Here is a 26,695-nt window from a genome sequence, read left to right on the forward strand (position 1 = left end):
CGGCGGCGGCGGCCGGGACGAGGCGGCGGCGGCGGCGGCGGCGGCGGCGCGGGCCGCTCGGGCTGATGGCGGCGGCGGCCGGGCCCGGGACGGCGCTGTCCCCGCGCCCGTGCGACAGCGACCCCGCCACCCCCGGAGCGCCGTCCCCGAAGGTGAGGAGCGGCCGGCGGCGGGCGGGCGGGCCCGGGCGGCGGGCGGGCGGGGCTGCGCGGCGGGCGGGCGGCCGGGGAGGCCCGCGGGGGGCGGCGGGGGCGGGCGGAGCCGGGACCCCCGCGCGACCCTGAGGCGGGGGTCGCGCGGGGCGGCGGACGCGCTGTGCCCGCGGCCCGAGAGCGGTTCGGCGCGGTTCTGGAGCCGCCGAGCCCGCGCGTGCGGGTCGGGCTCGGGGTCGCGCTCCGCGGGCTGACGGGGCCTCGGCGTCGGGCGGGCGACGGCGGGAGGGACCCGCGGGCCCCGGCCCGGGAACTCGCCGCAAAGTTGCCTCAGCGGCGCGGGGCAGAGCTCGGGGTCGGCGGCGGGGGCGCGGAGAGCCCGAGCGGGACGCGGAGTGGGAAGGGGGCCGGGCTCCGAGCGCCTGCGGGCTCCCCGGGTGCGGTGCCCGCCTCAGCCGCGAAGCGGACCTTGGGGGTCGGGGGCGGCGGGCCTCGCGGCGCCTGGCATCGCGCCCTCGGGGCCGTGTGGGTCTCCTCGGAGTCCGGCCGGCGAGACCGCGACTGTCCCGGTGGGCAGGTGCCCTGCGGGGCCTGGGGGCGTCTGGGGAGCGCTCGTCTAGCATCCTGCGTAGACACATTTTAGACCACGGCGGGAGCCTCTCGTCACGCGAATGCAAGTTCCCGGTACATTTGACAGGCTCGAGACTGGACTTATTTCTGCTTTAGGATCAAGGACATAAGCAGGTTCTTAGGCTCAGTTGCGTGTTCCGTGGTACTTTAGAAGAGATGGTGCTGTTACTCCTAGGACAGAGTCAGCTGGTCAGTGCTCACTTTTTGCTTTCGACAAAGTATTTGCCCCAGAAGCAAATTCAAAACTCTGCTAATGAAAGAGTTTGAAGAGGGGCTGGAGCAATAGCGCAGTGGGTAGGGCATTTGCCTTGATTCCCAGCATCCCATGTGGAGCACCGCCAGGAGTGGTTCCTGAACGCTAAGCAGGAGTAACCCCTGAGCATTGCCTGGGGTGACCCAAAGAGCAAAAAAAAAAAAAAAGTTTGAAGAACTTTGCATTTTCATTTTAGTCTCTGAAAGGTTTATTTATCTTTTTGCCGAAGGGAAATATACTTGGACACATTGGTAAATATCCGTAAAATGCTAGAAGTAAAGTAGGAAAGAGTATATGAATGCTTAAAAGGAGTTAAGTCCGAAGTAAGAAACTTGAAATATTGCAGTTGTGCTGATAGATGTAGGTTTGGGAAAATGGATTTAGACTCTTTCATGACTGCTTGTTTTAATAGGAATGAATATACAGAACTTAAGTTGAATGGTTCTTTACAAGAATTGAAAAGGAGACCTTACCTGTGTAGTACTTCTTGGGAAAGAGTCTGATTAAATTCCTAATAGCTGGGGCTGTTTGACACTTTAATCGGCATCATAATCGTAATAGCTAACTCTGGGCATTTAGTTATTTGCTGGGCCTGGTCTCAGTGCTTGGCATTAGCCATCTAGTAAGGCTTGGCTAGTTGTGTGACTGAATCAGTTTCTATTATTTTTTTTTTTACCTCATTCATGTCTTTACAGGTATGGTCCAAACTTCTTATCAGTGTCACATAATGGTTAATGTAACCTTCCTTGGCAAGGGAGGGTGCTATATATATATATATATATATGATATATATATATACATATCATATATATATATGTTCCTAGCACAGCGGTAGGGCGTTCGCCTTACAAGCGGCCAACATGGCCGACCCAAGTTCGATTCCTCCGACCCTCTCGGAGAGCCCGGCAAGCTACCGAGAGTATTCGATATGCCAAACACAGTAACAACAAAGTCTCCAATGGAGACGTTACTGGGCCCGCTCGAGCAAATCGACGATCAACGGGAGGGCCTTTACCTTTTTACCTTTATATATGTTACAGACTTATTAGAAAATACTTTAATAGTTCACTATTTGCAATGAAGAACAAAATTGTAGAATTGGTAGCTTGTTTGTAGACCTTATATGCCTATCCTATCACAGGAATATAAGTGAAATAGCCACTTAGAGTAGTCCTGTGAACCAGCTATAAATTGGGCTAGCCATGATTCACACATTATTTTTCCTAGGTGGGATAGGAAGGATTGCTGTATTTGTTTTTCCTACTTTTGTTTATTTGGTGGTACTGGAAAGCAAATGCAGGGTCTCACACATGCAAGGGAAGTGCTCTACCACTGAGCTACATCTCTGACCCAGGAGGGTTTGCTTTCAGTTATTACAGCAGCTTTGTACATTTTTTTTTTCTTTTCGGGTCACACCCAGCAATGCTCAGGGGTTACTCCTGGCTTTGCACTCAGGAATTACTACTGGCAGTGCTCAGGGGACCATATGGGATGCCGGGGATTGAACCTGGTTGGCCGCGTGCAACGCAAACGCCCCATCCGCTGTGCTATTGCTCCGGTCCTTAAATACATTATTTTAAGCAGCTTGCATTTTCATCTTGGTTGGTGAGAAATCAAAAGTAGATTTCAATTAACAGATTAATATGTTATAGGTAAAATATTTACAGGCCAAACTTTGCCTTAAATATTTTCTTTGGTTTTTTGAGGATGAGATTTTCATTTTTCTCCAGGTCTTTTTCAGGCCAGATTTTGGTCCCTTTCAAATATAATGTAAAGTTAACATTTGTATAACTAGTTTTTAGAAAACTTGCAGTAGTTGCTATTCAGCAAGTCTGGGGAGATATCAATTTTTCCTTGTTCTTTCTCACGCTTTATTTATTTCGTTTAAAATGAATAGGATGATAATGAAGATAATTCAAATGATGGGACCCAACCATCCAAGAGGAGGCGAATGGGCTCAGGCGATAGCTCTAGGAGTTGTGAAACTTCAAGTCAAGATCTTGGGTACTGTGATTTATTGATTACCTGCTAATTTTTTTTCTGGTGGTGTATCTTTTTTCTGCATGTTTACTCTTCCCTTTGCAGCAGCTTTGGCAAAAGTAGTCATTTAAAATGAGAGAATAGTTTTTATTGTGTTTTATATAGTGACTACTGGTTTTGCTAGTATAATGAAAAACTTTTCTTTTTATGTGGCAAAACATACACAAAATTCTGCATTTTAACTATTCTAAGTGCTTAATTCTGTGGCATTAACTATATTTATCATTGTGCAATTTATGCTGTCACTCATTTCTAAAATATTTTTACTACTTCATGCAAAATTTCCATAACTGTTAAGCAACAAGAATTTGCCTTTTGGCCAGGTAAAACAGTATAGCAGGTATGGTGCTTGACTTACACGCAGCTGACACAAGGGCAAGATACTTGGACACATTGGTAAATATCCCTAAAATGCTAGAAGCAAGTAACATAGAAAAGAGTTTCTGGCACCACATATGGTCTCCTAAACTCTGCCAAGAGCACAGAGTCAGGAGTAAGCACTGAGTTGGTTGTGGCCCCTACAAGCCAAAACAAAACAAAAGAATTTCGCCCTTCTTCAAAAGCCTGACTTTTCATTACGCCTATTTTAGTGTATCTAAGATAGAATCATATATTACCTATTTGTCTTTTGTGTCTGGTATATTTCAGCTAGCATAAGTATTCATAGATACATGCTTTGATATGTATCAGAATTTCTTTTTTCTTTCTTTCCTCTTTCCTGTATTCCACACTGGGTTAATACCAGATTTTGTTTAGCCACTCATCTGTGATGGATAGGGAGTGGAGAAGGGTGGCACTGTTTTCTCTCTTGGTTGTTGTATTTCTGCTTTGAACAGATATCTGTTCATAATTCCTGTTTCAGCTCTCTTGAGTCTATGCCTATGACTGTAATTGCTGAATCACATGATAATCTTATGGCTAATTTTTTGAGGAACAACCCAACTTTACATTTATCTTATCCACTATTTTATATCCTCACCAAGAATGCAGATTCCATTTTTTAATCCTTAAAAGTTATTTTCCATTGAAAGAAATTATTCTAAAAATGTGAAATCTTTAATTGTAATTTTGATTTGAATTTCCATAATGAGCTAGTGATAGTGAATATCTTCATGTACTTATTGGCCTTTTTTGTTCAGTAAATCCAGGTCATTGATTTTTGATTTTGTTCTTGTTGTTGCTCAGGATCTGTTGTTAAATTAATGAAGGTTTATCTCTACATTTTCCTCTTTTTTTTTTTTGGCTACACCCAGCTGTGCTTAAGGCTTACTCCTAACTCTTCTCAGGGTTTTCTCAGGGCTCAACTGTGGCTATGCCTGGCGACCATATATGGTGTCTGGGATCTAACCAGTAACTGCATTACTCTCCCTCTGGCCACTTCTCTATTTCGAGTTTCTCAGTTTTAGTTTATTTAGGTCGTGATTCAATTTTTGAATTGTATGAGACATCTGATAAACATTCAGATATGTCATATTACATTTGGGTATACAGTTTCCCAGTACCATTTTTGAAAAAAAATTTGTTCTTGTTTTTGGGCCACAGCCAGTGATGCGTAAGGGCTTACTCCTGACTCTGCACTCGGGGAATCACTCCTGGCAGTGCCTGGGGCACCATGTGGGATGTCAGGGATCAAAACTGGTCTGCAGCATGAAGGCAAGCGCCGTACCCTCTGTACTATCTCCACAGCTCAGAGAAAATTGCTTTTTAATAATAATTATAGAGATGCATAAAATAATGCCAGTTTCTGTCACTATTGTCCATTGTTGAAATTTTTGAAATTAGCTAGGTCTAGAAATTCAGTCTCTGCTGTGCAGGGTTGGGATTAATCTGCAATACACTGGCACCAGCAAGCTAGTTGATTCTTTGATTCTGGTGTTATGGGGTGTTTGAGAATAAAGAACTCATCTTTAGAGTTGAATTCATTTTTCAGAATTCTGCTTTCATCAGCTTGTAAATCTTTGAAAAGCAGATGAAAAACAGTTGATTACTTTGGGTTAATGAAGTTGTGCTGTTATGGTATTCCAGATGGTTCTCTGCCACCTTATACCTATTTTGTAATCTTTTTGATAGACTTAAAAATCATGGGAGCTTTTGTTGTCTTGCAGAGTCATAGAAGACAGAATTCAGATAATTGAAATAGCTTTTCAAAGTCCTTAAAAATAAATATCCTTAAAAGTAAATCCTTAAAAATGGTTAGACTTAATAAAAGCCACATTTGAGGCATAATGTATATTTCTGTGCTTAGCTTTAGCTACTATCCAGCAGAAAATTTGATAGAGTACAAATGGCCACCTGATGAAACAGGAGAATACTATATGCTTCAAGAACAAGTCAGTGAATATTTGGGTGTGACCTCCTTTAAACGGAAATATCCAGGTATTTAGTCTTTATGTAACAGACTAAATCTGACTTTCAATAGTGAATTTTTTTATGGTTGTCAACTTTGCAGTATTTGAATATGAATTATTTTCAGTATATTTTATGTTCTTTTGCTGACTAATTTTAATTTCCTGTTACTGATCTTTTTGTACTATCCATTTGTTCTTATGCCTTATAAACTGATAGGAAAGAAAATAAGAAAATAAGAAAATAAATAAAGACCATCTTAATTTAACTGTTTTTGGGCCATAGCCAGTGATGCTGAAGGGCTTACTCCTGGCACTGCATTCAGGAATCGCTCCTGGTGGGGTTTGGTGGATCAGGGACTGAACCTGGGTTGGGTGTGTGTAAGAAGGCAAGTACCCTTCTCACTATAGCTCTTGCCCCATGAAAGTTTTCTGTACGGTATGCTTTTGTGCATTTAGTGTTGAAATTTATTCCATAATTCATTATTTTGACTGCTGCTATGTTCCATATTAATGTGTCAAATGAATTCAATCTAATAAAAACTACTTAGTTTTTCAAAGTTTTACAAATGCTTAGTGTTCCACTATTTCTAATAGTCTTTTGTTTTTATTTTGTTTGGAGATTTAGAGCGACGAGATTTGTCTCATAAGGAGAAACTCTATCTGAGAGAACTAAATGTCATCACTGAGACTCAGTGCACTCTAGGTAATGGAACCTTTTCATGTGAATTTTGCAAGCTGAAACTTGGTTTGGTGATACTGTCTGAATATCGTCTTGTATCTCCTTTCCAAAAAATATTTTACAAAATTAGTCAAATAGATTGATTCAGTTACTTGAATGCAGATGTATTTATTTAATTTTTGGTTATTGTTAAAATACAAAGAAGTATGGCGTTAAAATATTGATTCTTATCTAATAAAGACAAATTTTACTCATTTCCAGTTTGGTTATCCTTGTGCCATGTTTGTAATTTTCCTTTTACCAAAATTTTAATGCAACTATGACTTTAATATAAAATTATGGAATTTCATCTTAGCAATTTGCATGTCTGATACAGTGTGTCTTAGGCTGTGCCTATATGAGGGTTGGGGAGTTGACTGAAAGGAGCTTGGTTGGTATCTCTGGCACAGAGTGGTCCTGGGGAACTCACTGGGTGTGGACTGGAAACTGCAACTCCAAATAAATCAATAAAAAGTGTATATGAGCTGTGTGCACTGGCACTTTGTTTTGGTAGAATTTAGCTTCACTGTCACCCCGTTGTTCATTGATTTGCTCGAGCGGGCGCCAGTAACGTCTACATTCATTCATGTCACGTGCTAGTGTAGCCCAGTGGCAAATTGGGGGCCCTTTCAGGGTCAGGGGAATGAGCACCATCATTGTTACTGTTTTTTGGCATATTGAGTATGCCATGGATAGCTTGCCAGGCTCTGCCGTGCGGGTGGGATACTCTTGGTAGCTTGTCGGGCTCTCCGAGAGGAATGGAGGCTTTAAGGGCAGCCTCTAATCACCTTTACAGATGTTCCCAGTCAGGCATGTATGCGGGCAGGATGCTCTTGATAGCCTGCCGTGTTCTCTGAGAGTGAGAACTAGACAATAAGAGCCTGGGAGCTTGGTTTTCTAGTCTCTGGAGCTTGGCTGTTGATGGGGTTACACGGCAATTGGTGGGTGTAACTGTCTTAGCTACTGGAAGATGGGGGATCTGGGTGGAGGAGGTCCAGTCCTGAATTGAGCAGGCTTGGAGATCTCAGCCCCGGGTCCCGTACACCTGGGTTCATCTGCCGGTTCCTTCATGAATTTAGCTTATTCATGATAATTCACTGTCACTGTCCTCCCGATGTTCATCAATTTTCTCGAGCGGGCCCAGTAACGTCTCCATCGTGAGACTTTGTTGTTACTGTGTTTGGCATATTGAATACATCACGGGTAGCTTGCCAGGCTCTGCCATGTAGGCAAGATACTCTCCGTAGCTTGCCGGGCTCCCCGAGAGGGGTGAGGAATCGAACTCAGGTCGGCCATGTTGAATGCGTGCAAGGCAAACGCCCTACCGCTGTGCTATCGCTCCAGCCCCAAGATAATTCAGTTTATGGAATTCAAAGACTTAAAAACTGTAATAGAGGGGGCTGGAGTGATAGCACAGGGGGTAGGGCGTTTGCGTTGCACGCGGCCGACCCAGGTTCAATTTCCAGCATCCCATATGGTCCCCTGAGCACCACCAGGAGTAATTCCTGAGTGAAGAGCCAAAAGTTATCCCTGTGCATTGCCAGCTGTGACCCAAAAAGAAAAAAAAAAGTAATTTATTGAAAAATGCTGTTATTTTAGTCAAGAACCTAGCTAGTAGTGTTGTGGTTATTGTTGACAACTGTTTCTAATTAATGGTTCTGTGTTTGTGGCATATAGAGTGTAAACAAAAATTGGCTTAAATAGATTTCTTTGTAAGTTTCCATTTTTCTTATTTAAAAAGTACTATTCTTGGTGATGCACCCATTGCTCAGTGGCGCTGGGGCCAGTCCTGATGACCCTCAGCCAGGAGCTGTGTAGGAGCCACAATCGCAGGTTGCAGTGCTCAGGGCTCTGGTGGGCTGGAGGTGGGGCTGGAACCTCTGCATGTAAGGGTGTTCTCCAGGGCATTCCCTTGCTCTCCAGTTTCGTTGGTTTTTTTAAGTGTTTGGATTATAGTATCAGTATTATTTTCTGTTATTTTTACTGTTTTAAATATTTTGGCTGTTAGAAAACCTTTTAAATGTAGAATAAGCTTAAGGGAAAGCAGATTTGAAAATAGTTTCATTCGTAGGACCTTTTTGTAACCCTTTTTTTGGTCTTAATTAGGTTTAACAGCATTGCGCAGTGATGAAGTGATTGATTTAATGATAAAAGAATATCCAGCCAAACATGCTGAATATTCTGTTATTCTACAAGAAAAAGAACGTCAGCGAATTACAGATCATTATAAAGAGTATTCTGTAAGTGATCAAGGTAACTGATAACTCTTTTTGGGAGAATGACGTATAAAGTTAGGACTTTCAACTATTTTGTTTTTATTTTAGCAAATGCAGCAGCAGAATACTCAGAAAGTTGAAGCCAGCAAAGTGCCTGAGTACATTAAGAAAGCGGCCAAAAAAGCAGCTGAATTTAATAGCAACTTAAACCGGGAACGTATGGAAGAGAGAAGAGCTTATTTTGATCTACAGACACATGTAGGTCTGCTTACATTTATTAATCCTTCATCTTTTTTGGGGGAAGGGGGCTGAGGAGACCTGGGTGGGGTGTCAGAACCATTGCTGCTCAAGGGTTACAGGAATTATTCCTGACGGTGCTCAGGGGCTTGAACCTGTGTCGGCTGCTTGCAAGGCAAGTACTCTACCTGCTCTAATGTTTCTCTGGCCCCTAATCCTTCACTTTAGCTTATTGTTTACAATGGAATTCTTAGTAATGTCTTTATCATTACTACATTTTGTCAGTGTTTTTGGGCCATACCCAGCAGTGCTCAGGGCTTACGACTGCTTGGGAATCACTCCCATAGGTCTTAGGGGTTCACATGTGGTGCTAGGGATCTAACGTGGGTCTGCCATATGCAAGGCAAATACCCTACCTGCCGTACTATTGCTCAGCCTGATATTTGTGTGTTTATGTGTATCTGTGTGTGTGTGTGTGTGTGTGTGTATGTGTATGCACACCCACATGCTTGCTTGGCTTACACACTAGCAATGTGTTCTTCCTGAGAACTTAAACCATTTCTTTTTTTTTTTTTTTTGCTTTTTGAGTCACACCTGGCGATGCACAGGGGTTACTCCTGGCTCTGCACTCAGGAGTTACTCCTGGCGGTGCTCAGGGGACCATATGCGATGCTGGGAATCGAACCCAGGTCAGCTGTGTGCAAGGCAAACGCCCTACCCGCTGTACTATTGCTCCGGCCCCTTAAAACATTTCTTTTTTTTCTTTCTTTTTTTTTTTATTTTTTTGCTTTTTGGATCACACCTGGCGATGCACAGGGATTACTCCTGACCCTGCAACTCAGGAATCACTCCTGAAGGTACTCAAGGGACCATATGGGATGCTGGGAATCGAACCCGGGTCAGCCGCGTGTAAAGCAAACGCCCTACCCGCTGTGCTATCACTCTAGCACCCCCTTAAACCATTTCTAATGAACATTTTGATGTGTTTTAAATTTTTTTTGATTTAATTTTTTTTGCTGGAGCGATAGCACAGCAGGTAGGGCGTTCGCCTTACACGCGGCCAACATGGCCGACCCGAGTTCGATTCCTCCGCCCCTCTCGGAGAGCCCGGCAAGCTACCGAGAGTATTCGATATGCCAGACACAGTAACAACAAAGTCTCCAATGGAGACGTTACTGGGCCCGCTCGAGCAAATCGACGATCAACGGGAGGGCCTTTACTTTACTTTACTAATTTTTTTTGAATTTTTTTTGAATACAGTTACAAAGTTGGTTCTGATTGAGTATCAGTCATACAATGTTCTAGTACCCATCCTTTCACCAGTGCACATTACCAGTGTCCCCAGTATTCTTCACACATGCCTCCCCCTGCCCTGCCCTCTCTGCTTTCTTCTATGGAGACCCCTTTTCTCTCTCTCTCTCTCCCTTTCTCTCTCTCTCTCTCTCTCTCTCCTCATTTTCCTTTTAGGCTTTGTTGTTTGCACTGTTGTTACTGAAAGGGCATTATGCATATCAAGTCACCTTTCAGTACTCAGTTTTTGTTCAGAGTGGTAATTTCCCACTATCATTGTTATAGTACTCCCTTCTCTATCCTAACTTCACTTTCCCTACCCCTTTGTGGCAAGCTTCCTGCTATGAACCAGTCCTCCTGGCCCTTGTTTCTATGTCTTTGGGATTTATTCATTTACTATGTTGTTGTCTCTCTCTGACTTATTTCATTTAGCATATTCTCCATGTCCATGTATGAACATATTTTATGACTTCATTTTTCTTAACAGCTGTGTAATGTTTCATCGTGTATATATACCATAGTTTCTTTACCTACTTGTCTGTTCTTATTCTGGCTATTGTGAACAGTGCCATAATGGATATAGGAGTGCAGATGGCTTTTTTGCATTGTTATTGGGCTACTAGGATACATTCCCGGGAGTGGTATTGCTGGGTCGTATCAAAGCTCAATTTTTAGTTTTATTTTTTTTTTGCTTTTTGGGTCACATCAGGCGTTGCACAGGGGTTTCTCCTGGCTCTGAACCCAGGAATTACTCCTGGCGGTGCTTGGAGGACCAAATGGGATGCTGGGAATCAAATCAGGGTCGCCGCTTACAAGGCAAACGCCCTCCTCGCTGTGCTATTGCTCCAGCCCCAATTTTTAGTTTTTTGAGAAATGTCCATATTGTTTTCCAAAAAGGCTGGACCAACTGGCATTTTCACCAGCAGTGAATGAGAGTCCCTTTCTTTCCTCATCCATACCAGCACTAGTTGTTCTTTTCAGTGTGTGCCTAATGAAACTGTGTGTGCTCTTTGGTTCCAAGGTGGGCGGTCTGTTGAGACTGCCCACCATGTTGAGCTTGCTGTGTGTCTCAGGATTGTCAGCAGTTTCTGTAGCAGTTCACCTACTGCTCACAGTGAATTTGTGAGGTGGTTATTCTAGCATCACTTCCATTTGCTGCATGAGGAAGTTGAGCTCTGGAGTTTGTAGAAGCTGCTCAGGTGACAGGCTATAAAGTGGGGAGCAGAGACACCACTTTCCCTCACAAATCGTGGTAACTCAGTGGGCTGAGTACATGTTAAGTTTTGTATGCAGGAGGTCTGGGTTTCATCTTTGGCGTCACATTGCTCCCCTGAATAGTGCCAGGTGTGGCCCCAAAATAAAAGCAAAAGTAAAGAAAAGATGGCCATAGTACAGAGCCAGGTAAAACTCCCCTATAAAAAGGTGAAGCCCCAGGTGTCCTGTTCCCCCACGTTCTTAAACTTGTTCTTAAACTTGGAGCTTTTTACAAAATTTGGCTGGATGAGTATTGCAACAAAGAACAAGACGGGAATTTTTTTTTTTCCGGGTAAAGTCCTAATTACAAGTTGGAGTTGAGGCAGCTCTGATTCACACACACCCCAAGGCCCCTTGGGCATAGGGAGGTGACATGACTCCACAGGTAGAAACCAGCATGGAGGGCACCGTTCCCTTCAGCAAGCTTGTGAAGCTTCATATAATGCCCCAAACCACTAGGCATGGAGCTGTGTTTGGCATGTGTGGGTATCTGGCATCAAGCACAGGATGTGTTACTGTTTTTAGAAAAAGAAAACCCTCAGGTCTATTCCTCCGTCCCCAACCTTTCCTCAATAAAGTGGATAATGAGGTAAAAACCACCAGAAACTGAAGTCAGTTTTGTATTTCTCTTCACATTATTCCAGGTTATCCAGGTGCCTCAAGGGAAGTACAAAGTTTTGCCAACAGAGCGAACCAAGGTCAGTTCTTACCCAGTGGCCCTCATCCCCGGACAGTTCCAGGAATATTATAAAAGGTATTACTACAAGAGGCACCGGGCTGTTGGTGAGGTACTATATTCCTTTAGGATATTGTATAGGGTCTGTGTCTCAGGGGAAGAATGGCCCCTAACTAGAGTTTGAACATTCCATGAAAGCTGAATTGCCCTTCTCTGTGGCCCCCTTTTGGGATCTCCCAGAAGCTTGCTGAAAGCCCCAGCCCTACCTACTTGGAGCCTACGTTTTCACAGATGGCTGTATGGCTGGTGTGCAGCTAGAAGGCCAGAATCAAGGAGCAGAGTGCTTGGAGGGCTCTTGGAGCCATCTCATAAGCCCTCCAGTTGACTTCTGCCTCTACTATAGCAAGAAGGACGTTAATTTGTTATTCCTTACCAAGACTTCAATGAGAACAGCGTTACTTAGCGTTACTTTGTTCCAAAACTTTAGTGTTTACTTCTCTATAATGTGGGTGGGACAAACGCTTCCTCCACTAGACAGTTTCCTTTAGGCACTATTGACCAATGTTTTCTGACTGACTATGGCCCCCTTCCCACCTTGTTTCTTTTCTGTTTCCCTCCTGGCCTACTAAAAATGTTGTCTCTGTGCCTCTTGCTGAGACCCACCTTGAAGCCCCTTTGGAATATCCTAGAACTTAATTGTGTGGTTGAATTGTACTTAAGATAGGTTATAGAATTACACTGCTTTAAAAAGTCAAATTTCAGATATGGTTCAGGAAACTTTTTAATTGTTGGGTCACCAAGTTAAAGATGATCATAGGCATCTGGCAGCCCCTTTGCTTTCTGAGAAGTCAGGCAGGGTGTGCTGGCTGCAGAGGAGAAGGGGTTTCTTCTGTGGCAGGTCCGAGACCCTTGTCAAGAGCCGCCTGGTCCAGGGGAAGGACTGCTGATCCCTGTGGAGAACGGGGAGATGGTGGGCCACAGGGCTGGGGTCAGGTTTCACCAGTGGGAGCCAGGTTTGGTCCCCAGCACCACCTGCTTCTCTGAGCGCCACCGGTTGTGACCCCCCAGAAAGCTTTCAAGTAAAATAGGTGATTAAATTGATTAGAAAACATGCATTACATATTGGTTTAAGATAATTAAAAGTAATGACTGAAAACTTTGCTTCTGAGCTCCATCCTGTACCTTGCCCTGTGTGATTCATGTAGTCATGTACCCGTCGTTCTCTGAGGGAGGCTGTCACGCACGCATGCTCAGCAGAGTGATGGCTGCAGGGGATGAGCAGGCAAGCCTGGTTTGCACTCTCACGCTACTAAGGGTTCCTTCTTGTTTGGGTTTGCTGCATATGAGAGAGATTTTCATTTTGATACATTACCTAGTGAAGAAATGTTCTGGTATTTTGTTACTTACGCTACTTGATTACCAGAATGAAAAATTTCTTATTAACTCTGAATCATTTTCAAAGGTGAGGTGAATGTAGAAGGTGAACGCCCTATTCCTAGCTCAGATTAACCTGCTCTATTTACTTCTAAAGGATAACTAAAGCACCTCTGAAATGTAGGTACTCTCCAGATGAGCTGCGATACCTGCCGTTAAACACTGCGCTTTATGAGCCCCCCCTGGACCCTGAGCTCCCAGCTCTAGACAGTGATGGTGATTCAGATGATGCGGAGGATGGTCGAAGTGACGAGAAACGGAAGAATAAAGGCACTTCGGTGAGAATGTTGGGCTTTGTAGGAACTATATGCTTTACATTTGGAGTTCTGCTAATTTTATTGCTCGAATGTGAAATTGAACTAGTATCACCAGTCTCTTTTTTTTTAAAGGATAGTTGACAGATTTTGAGATGAAAATTTTTCATCAAGAAAAGCTATTTCTGTGTGCAGACTAGCGGTACATGGCTATGGTAAATCTTATTTTTCAGGCTGTCCCTTTGCTGTTAGCTAAGAGTGCCAGCTATTAACTTATGGTCTGATACTTAGTTATTTGGGTTTGGTGAATGTATTATGTTCTTACTGCTTAATTATGAGTTGTTGGGCTCCTTTTTTGCTGGGAGGTAGCTCTGTGGTCTAGGGCATACAAATTGCATGCTCAGAGATTTGAGTGGTCCCCTGCCCTCCCATTGCCCAGCCTCTCCCACCCACCACTGCCAGCCCCAAGGAGTGCCAGTGATGGCCCTACTGGCTTTTAGAACACTCCAGGATTGCCCAAGTGGCTTCAGCGTTGCAGGCTGAGTACCACTGCATCACTGGGCTCAAGCATCAACCTTCTGGCCTGCTTGGCCAAGGCTTGTTGGAGCTGCCTTTGCCTCCCTGAGCATGGCCTGAAGTCTTCCCACAAAAGAGAATTGAAGGGTCCCAGTAGGAAGATGTAGCTTACTATGTGTGCCTTTAGTTAGGTTCTTTTGTCGGTTTTTCTTTGGCAGCAAAGTGCCGTTGTAAGATGATAGGAAGGTTGGTGTGCTCTGTGAAATATGATAGCAGTTTTCATTTTTTTTTTTATCACTGTGTATTGGGCTAGGGAGAGCAGTCAGGGCTGGCATATGTGCCTGGCATGTGAAAGCCCAGGGGTTGACCCCTGGCACCACTGGGATGCCCTGTGCCTGAGCAGCACCTGTTTGGGAGATTCAGTGTAAATGCTTAAGTAAAAGCTGTTCCCTCTAAGCACCTGGGCCTGAGAATGTGCCATTGTTGAGTGGGCATTGCATTTTTGTCAGCAGCAGCTTCTGAAACATGAAACATCTTAAAAGAAGCAGCTCAAACAATATGCTACCACATTTTTTTAATCGTACTATTAAAAGGGGGAGTTACGGTATGGTGAAGGTGTGATGAAGTATTTTCAGACTACATAGAATTGTAATCTGATTTATAATTAATGGTATATACTAAAGTTTAATGGTATATACTAAAGTTTTAACCTCTGTGATTTGACGTGTAAATATACATGGTATTTATGTTGAACCAGATGCTGACAAAATCTAAATGGAACAAAGCTCCTATTGATGTGTTAACTTTAGTGTAAGTAAGAGATCTGTTCAGTCAGTGGGTGATGCACATCCGCATGACAGAAATGTGGCTACTGTGATAAAATGCACACAATGCTTTACAAAATTCGGGAGCACGTACATGCAGTGTGTTCTGTTTTTCTGTATTAAATAAGGAGGACATGGGTGTCATTTTGGTGACTATGTGAGAGTGTAAGTCAGGGAGTCTGGGTGAGCACATGGACCTAGGAGAAACTTGAGAGGCAAACATGTTCCCTGAGGTGGTCTCAAGAGTGTTTATCTGGGTGGTCATGTAGATCCTAGCTTCCAGCTGGGGATTGTGCCCCATATGGGGACATGTAATAATGGGGGTTGCAAAATTTATTTAAAATAACTTTAGGATTTGTTATTAGTAAATGTTAGATTTTTTGTCTATTTTATATGCCTGGGGTTGTGTAAAACTATCTGAGAATGCAAAGGGGGTCGTGAGTGGAAAAGCTTAAGAATTCCTTATCTGTGGGGCCAGGGAGATAATACTGTGAGTAGGCACTTGCCTTGGATACGGCTGACCCAGGTCTCATTTCTGGCACCACAGATTGTCCCTTAAGCACCACCAGGAGTGACCTCTGAGTGCTGAGCCAGGAGTTAGCCCTGCATACTGCCTGTGTTGCCCCAAACAAAACAAAAATTCTGATCTAGGGGTGAAGGCATTTTGTCTTGCTTGGAACGGATCCAGGTCTGATCCCCAGCACTGCATATAGTCCCCTGAGCACAACCAGAATGATCTCTGAGTATCCCTGGGTGTGACCCAAGCCCCTCTCCCCCTTATCCCCAAGGAGAAAGAAATCATGCTAGATAGAGGTAACCAAGTATCTTCATGTGTAATATTTATAATTTATATGAACATATAATTTATTTTAGATTTTTTTTTTTTTTGCTTTTTGGATTACACCTGGCTCTGCGCTCAGGAATTATCCCTGGCGGTGCTCAGGGGACCATATGGGATGCTGGGAATCGAACCTGGTTTGGCCGCGTGTAAGGCAAACGCCCTACCCGCTGTGCTATTGCTCCAGCCCCCTATTTTAGAAATTTTTAAATTAAAAAATGAAGGTCTCATTGATCTGATATATACCCCTAAACTTTGAATGTGTAAAATATGTCAGAAACTGTTGCCAGATATGCCACTGTATTTGCTCTATGTGACATGAAAACATGCTTATCTCAAAATTTATATTTTAAACTATTGTATGACAGAAGCGTATTCCTTTGCAGAATGGCAATGCAATGTTAAAGCTGCTCCTGAAAGTATTGCTGTGGGGTCCTAGGGGGAAGGTTCTCAGGTTGGAGAGGGTTTCTGTAGCATGCAGGACCCCTGAGGGTCTCCCCGCCTAGAGCCCATAGCAGTACTTTCAGGAGCAGTTTCACTGTACAGATTTTCCTGCGCCCATCCCAGCAGGACCAGAAATCACCTGGAGTGGCCTCTGGATCTCATAAGCCCAATTTTGAAACCTCCTCCAGACCCCCATAAAAGATCCTGCTTATGTAAATGGAATTGACAGTGTGATACAGTGTACTTAAGAGGGATTTTTTTTTTTTAAGTTTCATTGGGAGCTCCACAATGGTGCTCAGGAGGCCAGTGGACCCTCCTGGCTATTTGTGGCCAGTGAGTGGGGACTGGGGGTCAGTATGACGGCCTGAGGGGCAGTGCCTGGCAGTGGGACTGCTTAGAGGACCATGTGCTGGGACTCTAACTGGGGTCTGCTGGCCTATGGGATGAATGTTTAAAACGTGACTTATTTTAGTCTCAGATGGGAAAATTACAGTTAGATTTTTATTTTGAAAATGCTGCAACTTTAGAAGTATGAAGTGGAACAAGGAAAAGCTCTTCAACAAGTGGTACTGGGAGGAATTTGAAAGTGTACGACTTTAACATATTTTGGGGGATATTTTCTGTAGTTTTCAAAATTCAGATTCAAATCTATGTGAATGCCAAGGAATGTTTGTTTGTGCCTTTGAACTCCAGGACAGCTCCTCTGGCAATGTATCTGAGGGGGAAGCTCTTCCCGACAGCCAGGAGGAGCCTTTCCAGGGAAGACAGAGAACCAAGGACAGAACTGCTACTCCGAGAAAAGATGCTTCCAAACGTTCTGTACTGTCCAAATCAGTGCCTGGGTACAAGGTAGAAGAAAAAAGCCCCTGACTCAGCTTCTTTACTGACCAGCTCTCTCCCTGAAATAGCTCACCTTTGACTTTCACAGTTGGGGCGCTCTGCTCGCTACACTCCTGTCCGTGCTCTGTGCGGTGTGCCCTGTCAGCTTCCTGCTCTCGGGCTCTGTTTTCCTGGTGGCTTTGCTATTGCCTTGACTTTTGGCTCTGGGTTAGCTTCTGTTTTCTGTATATGTTTAATTTTTAAGAGAATCTTTTATTTTTCAATACAACCAGGCAAGTATGGATTTAAAAGATTATTTCACAGGCAGAACTTTATACTTTGTTTTCTTAGTAAAGATCATAATTAATCCTATGTTTTAACTATTCTAGTACTTAGTATAGGTAAACATGCCATGTGGTCAAGTATGAGTGGGTGTAGTATTTGAGTTGTATTTTTGTAGTGCCTTTTATTAAGAAAGATCTGGGGTTAAAGTAAGATTTATATCTCCATCTGCCAAATGCAACTCACTATGGCCTAGAAAAGATACAAGCTGCTATTTATATTGAATCTGGTTTTTAGCTTTGCTTAATCTTGGCAAGTAACCTGTATTATTCTATTATAAGGATGTAAACATTATTGAGCTATTTCGTCGTAGATAGACTCTCTTTCCCTGGTTATTTTCTGAGTAAAGTAGCACCGTCAGCAATATTTTCCTTTTTATCGTTTACTTCTAATTGTCCTCTGCTTTTCTGAGGGTTAGGGAAGAGGTGAGTCATTTTCATCTTGTATGTGAACTGGGAAGTAGCTGAAAGGGTTGCAGTTAACTACAGCTTTCTGGTTGGACCATAATTGTGAAATAGTTCTTTTTGTCTTGAATGCATTAGAAAAGGCTTTTTATTATGGCTATGGAAGTGTTTTGAAGGCATCATAGAGGGAGATGATGAACAAGTTTTCCTGAGTGGAAATGTTCCAGCTTGTGTAATCAGAATTGGGCTTCTGCTAATCCAGAACAGGTTCATGTGAGCTGCAGGCCGACTCCCTCAGCCAAACCCCAGCACTTCGAGTGTTTTGGTTGCCTTTCTTTTCCTTAAAGTAAAAAAGTGACTTAACAAATTAAGGTATATGTATTTAGGGAATGCCTTCATGGAATGAACATAAAAGTACATGTTCTGAGGGGCCGGAGTAATAGTACAGCAGGCAGGGCACTTTTGCCTTGCATGCAGCTAAACTGGCATTGATCCCCAGCATCCCATATGGTCTCCCGAGCACCATCAGGAGTGATTCCTGAGTGCAGAGCCATGAGTAACCCCTGATCATAGAGCCGGTGTGGCCCAAAATCCAAAAAAAGGTACGTGTTTTGGGCTGGAGAATTGATACAGGGAGTAAGATGCCTGCTTGCATGCAGCCAACCTGGTTTGATTCCTAGCACTTAGTATGGTCCCCTGAATCGGCCAGGAGTGATTCCCTGCCTGAGTGTAGAGCTGGTTGTCAGCCCTGAGCACTGCCCAATGCCCAACTCGTCCTCCCAAAAAATGTTTCCTCAGTCTATGGCAAGGGAATTGTAGGAATCTTTCCACCAGGGAGGGCTCTTGAGGATGACTTCAGAAGGCTGAACCTTTATGGTTTTATACTGTTTTTACATCTCTCTCCATATATATATATGTGTGTGTGTACATATATATATATAAACATTTTATACGTATACACACCCCCATATATACTCCTTATCTAATTTCTTTTAAACTAAGGATTTAAATTCATACTTAAGTATTGAAAGGAAATGAACTTCTGATGTTAAATTTTGGAAAGTTAGCCTATGTGTGCTACTGGAAGCAGCAGCTTCGAGCACACTGTCCTGTGAACTCTTTCGTGTTTGTAGACCTTTAGACAACACGCCTGGATTAATCATGAGTTACAGAAAAGAATACTGACATTTTAATAGAGGCTGAAAATTGAAGAAGTATTCAATACCACTATCATTGATTTAATCTAGAATAAGTCATATAGATGAACTTAAATTGATAGTACTGAAGGGAGTCTAATATGCAGGATATACTTTTTATTATAATCTGAACATTTTTAGTACCTAAAAATGTTTCAGGTATTTTGAAGTTTGGAGCAAGTATCTAGACTTAGTACATTAATGTGAACATGTTTATTAAGAATTAACCTCTCTATGAAAAGTATTAATAAACCAAGATGTGCCTAAATATTGGGGTACTTCAAGCTGAAGGTCTTAGTTTTAAAATGGGAGTTATGATAATGTATCTGATGTCTTGCTTCATAAGATTCGCTAGTGCTTGCCCTTAATCTGTAGGACAGTGTTGTTTAGGTTACATTAACCTGAAATTAAAGCATAATTGTTAGGATTCAAGCCTATGTTATAAGTATATAATTAAAACCTATGCTGTGTAAGTGCTATGAAAGTCTCACTTTGGGTTGATTTTTGAAGCATTTTATTTGAGATATATAGAGCTGTTTGGATGAATGTTTTAACATTCCTGTAGTGGTGAAACCTTGATGTTGTTGCAGTGATTAGAAGTGGACCTGGCTGACGTACTCAGACGTAGGGTTCTGTCCTGTTAACCTTCGGGGAGTTCTACGCAGTTTCCTTTCTCCTCCATCAACTCATTAGTACCCAGAAGAGACTAGTTTCCCAACCAGCTGCTGGTGTTGTATGGTGCATCGGCAGCTGGCTGTGAACGGTGTCTTCCTAGAGGCCTCTCTGTGCATGAACAGTGGGGTTTTTGGAGCTACCACATCACCATACAAAAACGCTATGAAGCTCTGTCTTTTTCTCTCTCTTCTCCAATCCTCTCTCTTCCTTTTTTTCATGGAGACGAAGACTGTTGGGTAAGAAAAATTTTATGTGGTTTAACAAAACACTATTTTAAAGCTTAGAAGTAAACCTAGAATTTTCTTGGTGGCCCTCTTATCGTAGGTGCTTAATGTATAATCTAATGATTGTAGAACTTGAATTGCTCTAGAATGTGAATGATTAGCTTTGTATTTTATTCTATTTGACTTTTGTAAAGGGTCTCTTATGAGTTCTCTTTAGAACTGAACATTGTGTGGTTACTTTCCTTGATTATAGTGAGAGATTAGAGTGCTTAGTATGCCAGTATCTAAACTGCAAGTGCTAAATAAATATATCTTTTACACTTCGCACAAGTACCGCAACTGAAAGATTTCTTAGTTTGGTGAATTGAGAGGTAACTTCCTGCTGTATATTATGGCAGTGATAGATTTGATCATAACTGAACCAGAATTTGGGTCATAGAAGTGCACTTCCTAGCTATTTTTATTTAGGTAATATTTATATTTATTTAGGAAATAGAATGAGAACCTAATGCTTAGACTATAGCAACAACAGGGTAACTACACTGCGAGACTTAAACGTTTGAGCATGTGACACTATCCTTTTGTTGGGGGAGCAGGGTATCAAGGTCTAAATACAGGAGATGTAGAATAGCCAATGGTCAAGCTTTATATGTATGTTTTAACTTCCATGATATTTATTTTGTAGAGATATTTGTGATTGTTTAGTTATTGTTTTTATTATATTTATGTATAAGGTTGACTTTTTAAATAAATAAGCCAAAAATTATTTTTGAATGCCTCTGTCATCTTTTGCTAAGAAAGATACTTTTATAAGTTAAAAAATATATAAAGAGTTAAGAAAGTATTATTTAGGCCTTACAAGTTATGAAGGCAGTGAAACATTTCAAAGCCAGAGAACTAGATACATTAGGCATTATTTAGGCTTCTCTTTGGTGTAGTAACTCAGGAAAGGGAAACAGATGAATTGGGTTAGAATGAAATAGAAATAGAATGTTTAAAATAATTTTATCCCAGTTCATAAACACATACATACACGTACACCCGCATTCTCTTGACCGTCATTTCATGTTTAATCCATGCTATGTTTTTCTATTGCTGTGTGTGTGTGTGTCTACACACACGCACACACACACACACACATACACACACACACACTTAGGCACTTATTACAGTGTGAATAAACTTCATTTCATTATGGTGAAGGTTGTGTTATTCAAATGTGTCACATTTGAGTAAAATTACTTCCCTGGTAATTTTTGGTGTAGTGAAATTTTCTTTTCCTTTGTCCCTTTTCTTGTGTTGCTAACTATTGTATGAAAACCCACTGAAAAAACCATTATTGGATTTGTGCATGTTTTTAATATGAAAAAAATGGTACTTGACGTAGAAGAGTATCTGCAATTCTTACATGGCTTTTTTTATTTTTGCTTCTCTGAAAAATTTTCTCTTTTATGTTTTGTATCTGATAAGTGTTTTTTTCTCTAAGCACAAGCTCTGTTATTAGATATGTAAGGAAAAATCACATGCTTTGGTTTTCTGCATTTATGCATATGACAATATATCCATAAGACATTTCTTATTTAAAAATGTTGAAAAATTGATTTTTCTCAGTTTTATATGCCTAATTATGCAATACTGGCAAATGTCATTAAAAGAAAAATCAATATATATAAGTTGCTTACAACTCTTTTCACATAAGCCTAATTCACGTTATGGTCATTTGTCACTTGGTTTTTCTTTTCCCAAAGTGTAATTTGACACTGCATTTAGTTTCAGTTCGTTATAAAGATTTTACTATCTATGGACTGTATAATGCTATATTTAATCCTATTTGAGATCATGCCCTGACAAATTTTAAAATTAAATATAAGGCTTTAGTTGGTAAATATAAGGTCCATGTATGTTGCAAACAAATTCATGTCAACTTCTATCTTGTAAAGGTTCCCATTAGCAGCTTAGTAAAAAGTAAAGATAAGGCAGTACAGTTACAGAATTCCTTTTGAACCCATAGTAAGTTCTTTTGGCATGATTTTATAGCCCTCTTCTACCCTTCCAGCCAAAGGTCATTCCAAATGCTATATGTGGAATTTGTCTGAAGGGTAAGGAGTCCAACAAGAAAGGCAAGGCTGAATCACTTATACACTGCTCTCAATGTGACAATAGTGGTAAGTACTGAAATGTCTTCTTAAAATATTAACCGCCCCATTTCTTGCTTCAAAAAAAAATCTAGGACTTTTACTTGTCACCTAGAGTTGGAACCAAAGAATCATCAGACACAGGATAATTTGTAAGGTGTGGGGGCAGTTTGTTGAGGAATTCTCTTTTTGGGGGAGGGAGGGGGTACTTTTTGGATCATATCCTGCCAAGCTCAGGGGTGACTCCTGGTTACAGTTACCCCCAGCTCTGCACTCAGGAATCATTCCTGACAACGCTGGGGGTACCATATGGGATGCCAGGGATCCAACCCAGTTTGGCTACATTCGAGGCAAATGTCCTATTCATTATACATCACTCCAGCCCCTGAGAAAATATTTTCTTGTCTTTTTGTATTTCCATTTCCCTCTGGTAATCAAACATTATAGCCACTTTATTTTCCTGAGGGCCAGGGGCTGGGGAAGAGGGTGGTTGGGTCACACAGGTGGTACTCTGTGATCTCTCCTGGTGTGGCTCTTTCATCCTGTGTGGCACTGGGGAGCAAACCTGGATCAGCCATGTATAAGCCAAGCACCCTACCTGCTGTACTGTCTGGCCCTTTATAGCCACTCGTGAGAAATCCTAAAGCAAACTAGCATTTTATTTATGCCATATTGTTAAAAAATATTTGTGTGAAAACTACTAATACTGGTTCTGATTTAGGCCATCCTTCTTGCCTGGATATGACTATGGAGCTTGTTTCTATCATTAAGACCTACCCATGGCAATGCATGGAATGTAAAACTTGCATTATATGTGGACAACCCCACCATGAAGAAGAAATGATGTTCTGTGATGTGTGTGACAGAGGTTATCATACTTTTTGTGTGGGCCTTGGTGCTATTCCATCAGGTAAAGATTAAAGAAAAAGTAACATTATCTTTGAGTGAAGGGACTGGACCAGTATTACCCATGTCACAGCCACCTGTATTAGACAAACGAGTGTCTAGCCTCGTAAGTTTTGGAAGTAAAATTCAATGTAGAGTAATAATGACAAATTTTCCAAGTAGCTAAATCAGCAAGTATCAGTCTGTTTCAAAGGCTAGATTTTATTTCTGTATACTTAACAGAATGACTGCTATGCCTTTACAATTGTTAAACCAGATTTCTAAAAATTGAGGCTGCATGACAATTCCAGGTAACTTTAAAAATAAACCTATCATTGAAGAATAAATCACAGTAATTGGACTAAAACTGTACACAGATAATTGTGTAATTTTAGAACTTACTTGCATGGTTAACACTATAATATTCTATAAACATGTACCTAGAACAGTTTCCTGGAAATCATTAGGAAGTTAAATAATTTAATAGTCATTCACATCAAGTATGTAGCAATTTGTTTCCTGCTGGCAAGTACTGTTCTAACTGCTGTCCTTAGCATACATACCAGACTTGGATGGTCTTGGACTCAGCTGCCAGTGAAAGCATCAAAGAAAAAGGCTGAAAATAAGCCACCTTTAGGAATAGGTTTTATGTAAGATTTATTGTTTCCATCTTTCAAAGACCATATTTGCATTTAGGAAAGAACCACCCTAACATTTTAAAGGTCTTGGAGACTGCTGCACTGTTCTTGATCCTTTACCTCACTTTTCAGTAATTCACATGGCAGTGGACAGACACAGCAGTATGCCTGAAGTGGAATCCACATGCAGCCTTTCCACCACTGATCCCTAGGGGCAATGTGTTAAGAAATCGCTAAGGAGAGGCTTACATCATACATGGGTTTGAAATTCATTCCTGAAGAATGAAATTCATTCTATAACAACCATTTTTTTCCTAGGTCGCTGGATATGTGACTGTTGTCAGCGAGCTCCCCCAACACCCAGGAAAGTGGGCAGAAGGGGGAAAAACAGCAAAGAGGGATAGCTTTTTGATCTCAGTATTGCAATATGGATTTGAATGAACTATTTGGTGCCAATTTATTTACAACATTCTCATTTTTATGCCAATAAAGGATTTTTGAAAGTACGTGCTTTAAAAATCTGCAAGTTGATTCGTCTCTCAATAAACTATTCTCGTATACACTACTCCTACCCTTGAGACCAATTTTAGGCAGAGTTCGTCTCTCAGGAGCATTTACGTTTCTTGGTCCTGTAGCTCTGCAGAAACCCGGCGGGCAACTGGCACCTTCACCCGCAGCTGTAACTGTTCCAGGGCTGGCCTCGAGTCCCTGCGGCTCTGGCTTCTCCCGAGTGCTTCTAATCCTCCTGGTTTCTGGCCGCCCCGGGAGTAGCACGAGAACCCCTGCTTGGTGGCGGCGGCCGCCGGCGTCAGAAGAGGATCTCCAGCACCAGCTTGAGCACGCTGATGAGCACGGTCCAGAGCAGGGAGTCCTCGTCGTGCGCGTCCTCGGGCGCCGGCCCCGGCAGTGCGTCGGCGCGGGCCGCGTCGGCGTCCAGACGCTGCTCGGGCGAGCGGTCGTAGTACACCTTCATCTCGAACTCGCTCTCCAGGTGCGACGGGTGCCCGTAGATGCCGATGCCCACGGGCCGCTGGAAGTGGCCCGGGATGGCCACGAGGTCGCGGCCGCACGTGGCCGACTGCAGCGCGTAGTCGTCGAAGCTGGGGTGCAGGGTGGTGTCGGACACGTAGAGGTCGGCGTCGCCGCGCAGGCTGCGCATGCGCAGCACGATGCGGCCCTCGTGGTTCAGGCGCAGGTAGCTGTAGTTGCCCGCGCCGATGTGGCCCTGCACCACGTGCAGCAGCACCCAGTCGCCGGGCACCTCGTCCTCGTCCGCGCTGCCCGCCGCGGCCAGCAGCAGCAGCAGCAGCAGCGGCGGCAGCGCGCGCGGCCCCGGGGCCGGCATGGCGCGCAGGGCAGGCCGCGGGCTCCGCTCCGCCGCCGCCGCCGCCGAGCCGGAAGCCAGCGGCCCGGAAGTGGGCGGGCCGCGCTCTCGCGAGAACGGCGCGGGGCAGGGGCGGGGCCGAGCCTGCCGGTTGCCACGGCGACCGTGGGGGGCGTGGCCCGGCGCCGCGGGGCGGGAGGCGTCTGCGGAGAGGCGCGCGCGGGTCGGGGCTTCTGAGACGCAGGGGCTGCGAGCTTGTCCCTGCGGCTGGCGCCCGCGGGGCGGCGCGGGGCGGTGCGGGCGGCCACGCGGGGAGCTGCCGGAGCCGCGGCCGGCCGCACACGTCCTTCAGCTGGGGGGCCGAGGTGGCCCCGCAGGAGGTGACTGGGGTGGGAGGGCGCCCACCTGATGAGGGCACTGAGGTGCGAGGGGCCCCGCGGGAGGTGACTGAGGTGACTGGGGGGTAGGGGCCCACCTGGGGGCACTGAGGTGCGAGGGGCCCCGCGGGAGGTGACTGAGGTGACTGGGGGGGAGGGCCCCACTTGAGGGCACTGAGGTGCGCGGGGTCCCCGCGGGAGGTGACCGAGGTGGGCGGGGTCCCCATCTGAGGGCACTGAGGCGGGAGGTGGCTCCCAATGAGATGGCTGAGGTAGAGGATGGCCCAGGTGGGAGGACGCTGAGGTGGGAGGTGGCTGAGGTCTAGGTGGCCCGGGCCTGTGGCTGTCCTCAGACTGGAACAGATGAACAAATGGGCGGTTTCCATAGTGACCCCAGACTCCTATGACGTCCCTCATGACTGGGCAGCCTTTGTGGCTCTCCATGGTCTGAGCTGCGGTGGAAGCCCCTTTCCATGGTCTGATGTTCTCTCCTCATGCGAGGCCACCTCCTCCAGGACTGATTTCTAGCCTCCTTCCAACCCTTTCTGACTCAGGACGCAACTTGCTGCCTTTGCCTTCATGTCCTAGGAAGCTGATCAGGTTCTGTCCACACAGCCAGCCTGGGGACCAAACAATTGGGTATTTGGAATTTCCTCTCATGTTGGAGGGATCCCCAGGTGACTTAATGTGAAGCCCAGGGGAGAGACAGCTACCTGGTGAAGGGGGTCTCTCGCTTACTCCTGATCCACCTCTGCTACCCTGGGAACAGCCCTGATGAGCCCCTCCGTGGCATGGATCTCATGTCCCCCTAGCCACACTAGGCAGCATGGCATGGGAGTTAGTCCCCAACACCCAATTTCCTGGGGAGCTGTGAATTCAGACTGGTGTGACAAATTGCTCTTTGCAGGAAGGTAAATTCAGTCCTAGGCTTTACCTAGGCCTTTTGGTCCTTCACCTTTCTCTCAGAAAAGAATTTCAGGAGGAGGCAGTGAAGTTAAAAGAAAGCAGTGAAGTAAAGGAAAAATACCAAAACCAACAGATTTTATTTGGTGGGTTTGAGGAAGGGGAGGGGGAGAAAGAGAGAGAGAGACAGAGACAGAGAGACAGAGAGAGGCACACACACACAGGTGCTCAAAAGAGAATGCAGGCTTCTCCAAAGGCGTAGAGGGCCCCACGACACATCCCTGCATAGGTTGAAAGTATCCATCTCAAGAGGGGAGAGACAGGTGACATGTGCTCTGGCACCACATGCACATAGGCACAGGCAGAACATGGACTCCAGCAGGATATGTGCGTGCTTCCTTTGTTCAAGTTGGCTTTTATAGGGTTTTTCCCAAGCTGCCCCACATTGGACTTTTCCACCTAGGTAAGAGTCAATTGTTAGAGTGGTTTCCAAGTGGATAGACTTGGGAATAGTTAGTGGTCTTCTTTGAAATTACTTTCCTGGCCTTTGTTACTGCTGGAGCTTCCGGTGGGGGGTGGATGTCCAGCCTTTTGGGCGCCAGGTGAAGTTCTTATCAGGCATTAGTTCACATGTCCACAAGGTGGGCTT

At 44.0% G+C, this 26,695-nt stretch overlaps 2 protein-coding genes across 5 annotated transcripts; one reads left to right on the forward strand and one right to left on the reverse strand.

Moving 5' to 3' along the window:
* PHF10 (PHD finger protein 10) lies at positions 1-23,948 on the forward strand. 4 transcript variants are annotated; one of them, XM_056124879.1, is made up of 12 exons: positions 1-152; positions 2,933-3,039; positions 5,321-5,451; positions 6,043-6,126; positions 8,248-8,381; positions 8,466-8,615; positions 11,783-11,892; positions 13,373-13,526; positions 16,818-16,973; positions 21,841-21,949; positions 22,641-22,829; positions 23,761-23,948. In XM_056124879.1, the coding sequence occupies exons 1-12, from the start codon at positions 66-68 to the stop codon at positions 23,844-23,846; spliced, it is 1,497 nt and encodes a 498-aa protein (XP_055980854.1). In that variant the 5' UTR covers positions 1-65; the 3' UTR covers positions 23,847-23,948. The 4 variants fall into 4 exon arrangements, with proteins under 4 accessions (XP_055980854.1, XP_055980855.1, XP_055980856.1 ...); XM_056124880.1 differs by having other exon boundaries at positions 6,049-6,126; XM_056124881.1 differs by lacking the exon at positions 16,818-16,973.
* Positions 23,007-25,529, reverse strand: CUNH6orf120 (chromosome unknown C6orf120 homolog). Its single transcript, XM_056124914.1, has 2 exons — positions 25,172-25,529; positions 23,007-24,969 (listed from the first exon to the last, which is right to left on the reverse strand). Exons 1-2 carry the CDS (start codon positions 25,527-25,529, stop codon positions 24,251-24,253), a joined length of 1,077 nt encoding a protein of 358 aa, XP_055980889.1. The 3' UTR covers positions 23,007-24,250.
* Between the last annotated feature and the right edge of the window lie 1,166 nt (positions 25,530-26,695).

This window comes from Sorex fumeus, unplaced genomic scaffold, assembly GCF_029834395.1.
Source record: "Sorex fumeus unplaced genomic scaffold, SorFum_2.1 ptg000052l, whole genome shotgun sequence".
Lineage (NCBI taxonomy): Eukaryota > Metazoa > Chordata > Mammalia > Eulipotyphla > Soricidae > Sorex > Sorex fumeus.

Excerpts from the sequence above, each read along its gene's own strand:
- PHF10 (XM_056124879.1), top strand. The coding sequence starts at position 66 with ATGGCGGCGGCGGCCGGGCCCGGGACGGCGCTGTCCCCGCGCCCGTGC. Across the intron at positions 3,040-5,320 it reads ACTTCAAGTCAAGATCTTGG|CTTTAGCTACTATCCAGCAG; the intron begins GTACTGTGATTT and ends TTCTGTGCTTAG. Across the intron at positions 22,830-23,760 it reads CCTTGGTGCTATTCCATCAG|GTCGCTGGATATGTGACTGT; the intron begins GTAAAGATTAAA and ends TTTTTTTCCTAG.
- CUNH6orf120 (XM_056124914.1), bottom strand. The coding sequence starts at position 25,529 with ATGGAAACCGCCCATTTGTTCATCTGTTCCAGTCTGAGGACAGCCACA. Across the intron at positions 24,970-25,171 it reads CACCTCAGTGCCCTCATCAG|ACGCCTCCCGCCCCGCGGCG; the intron begins GTGGGCGCCCTC and ends GCCTCTCCGCAG.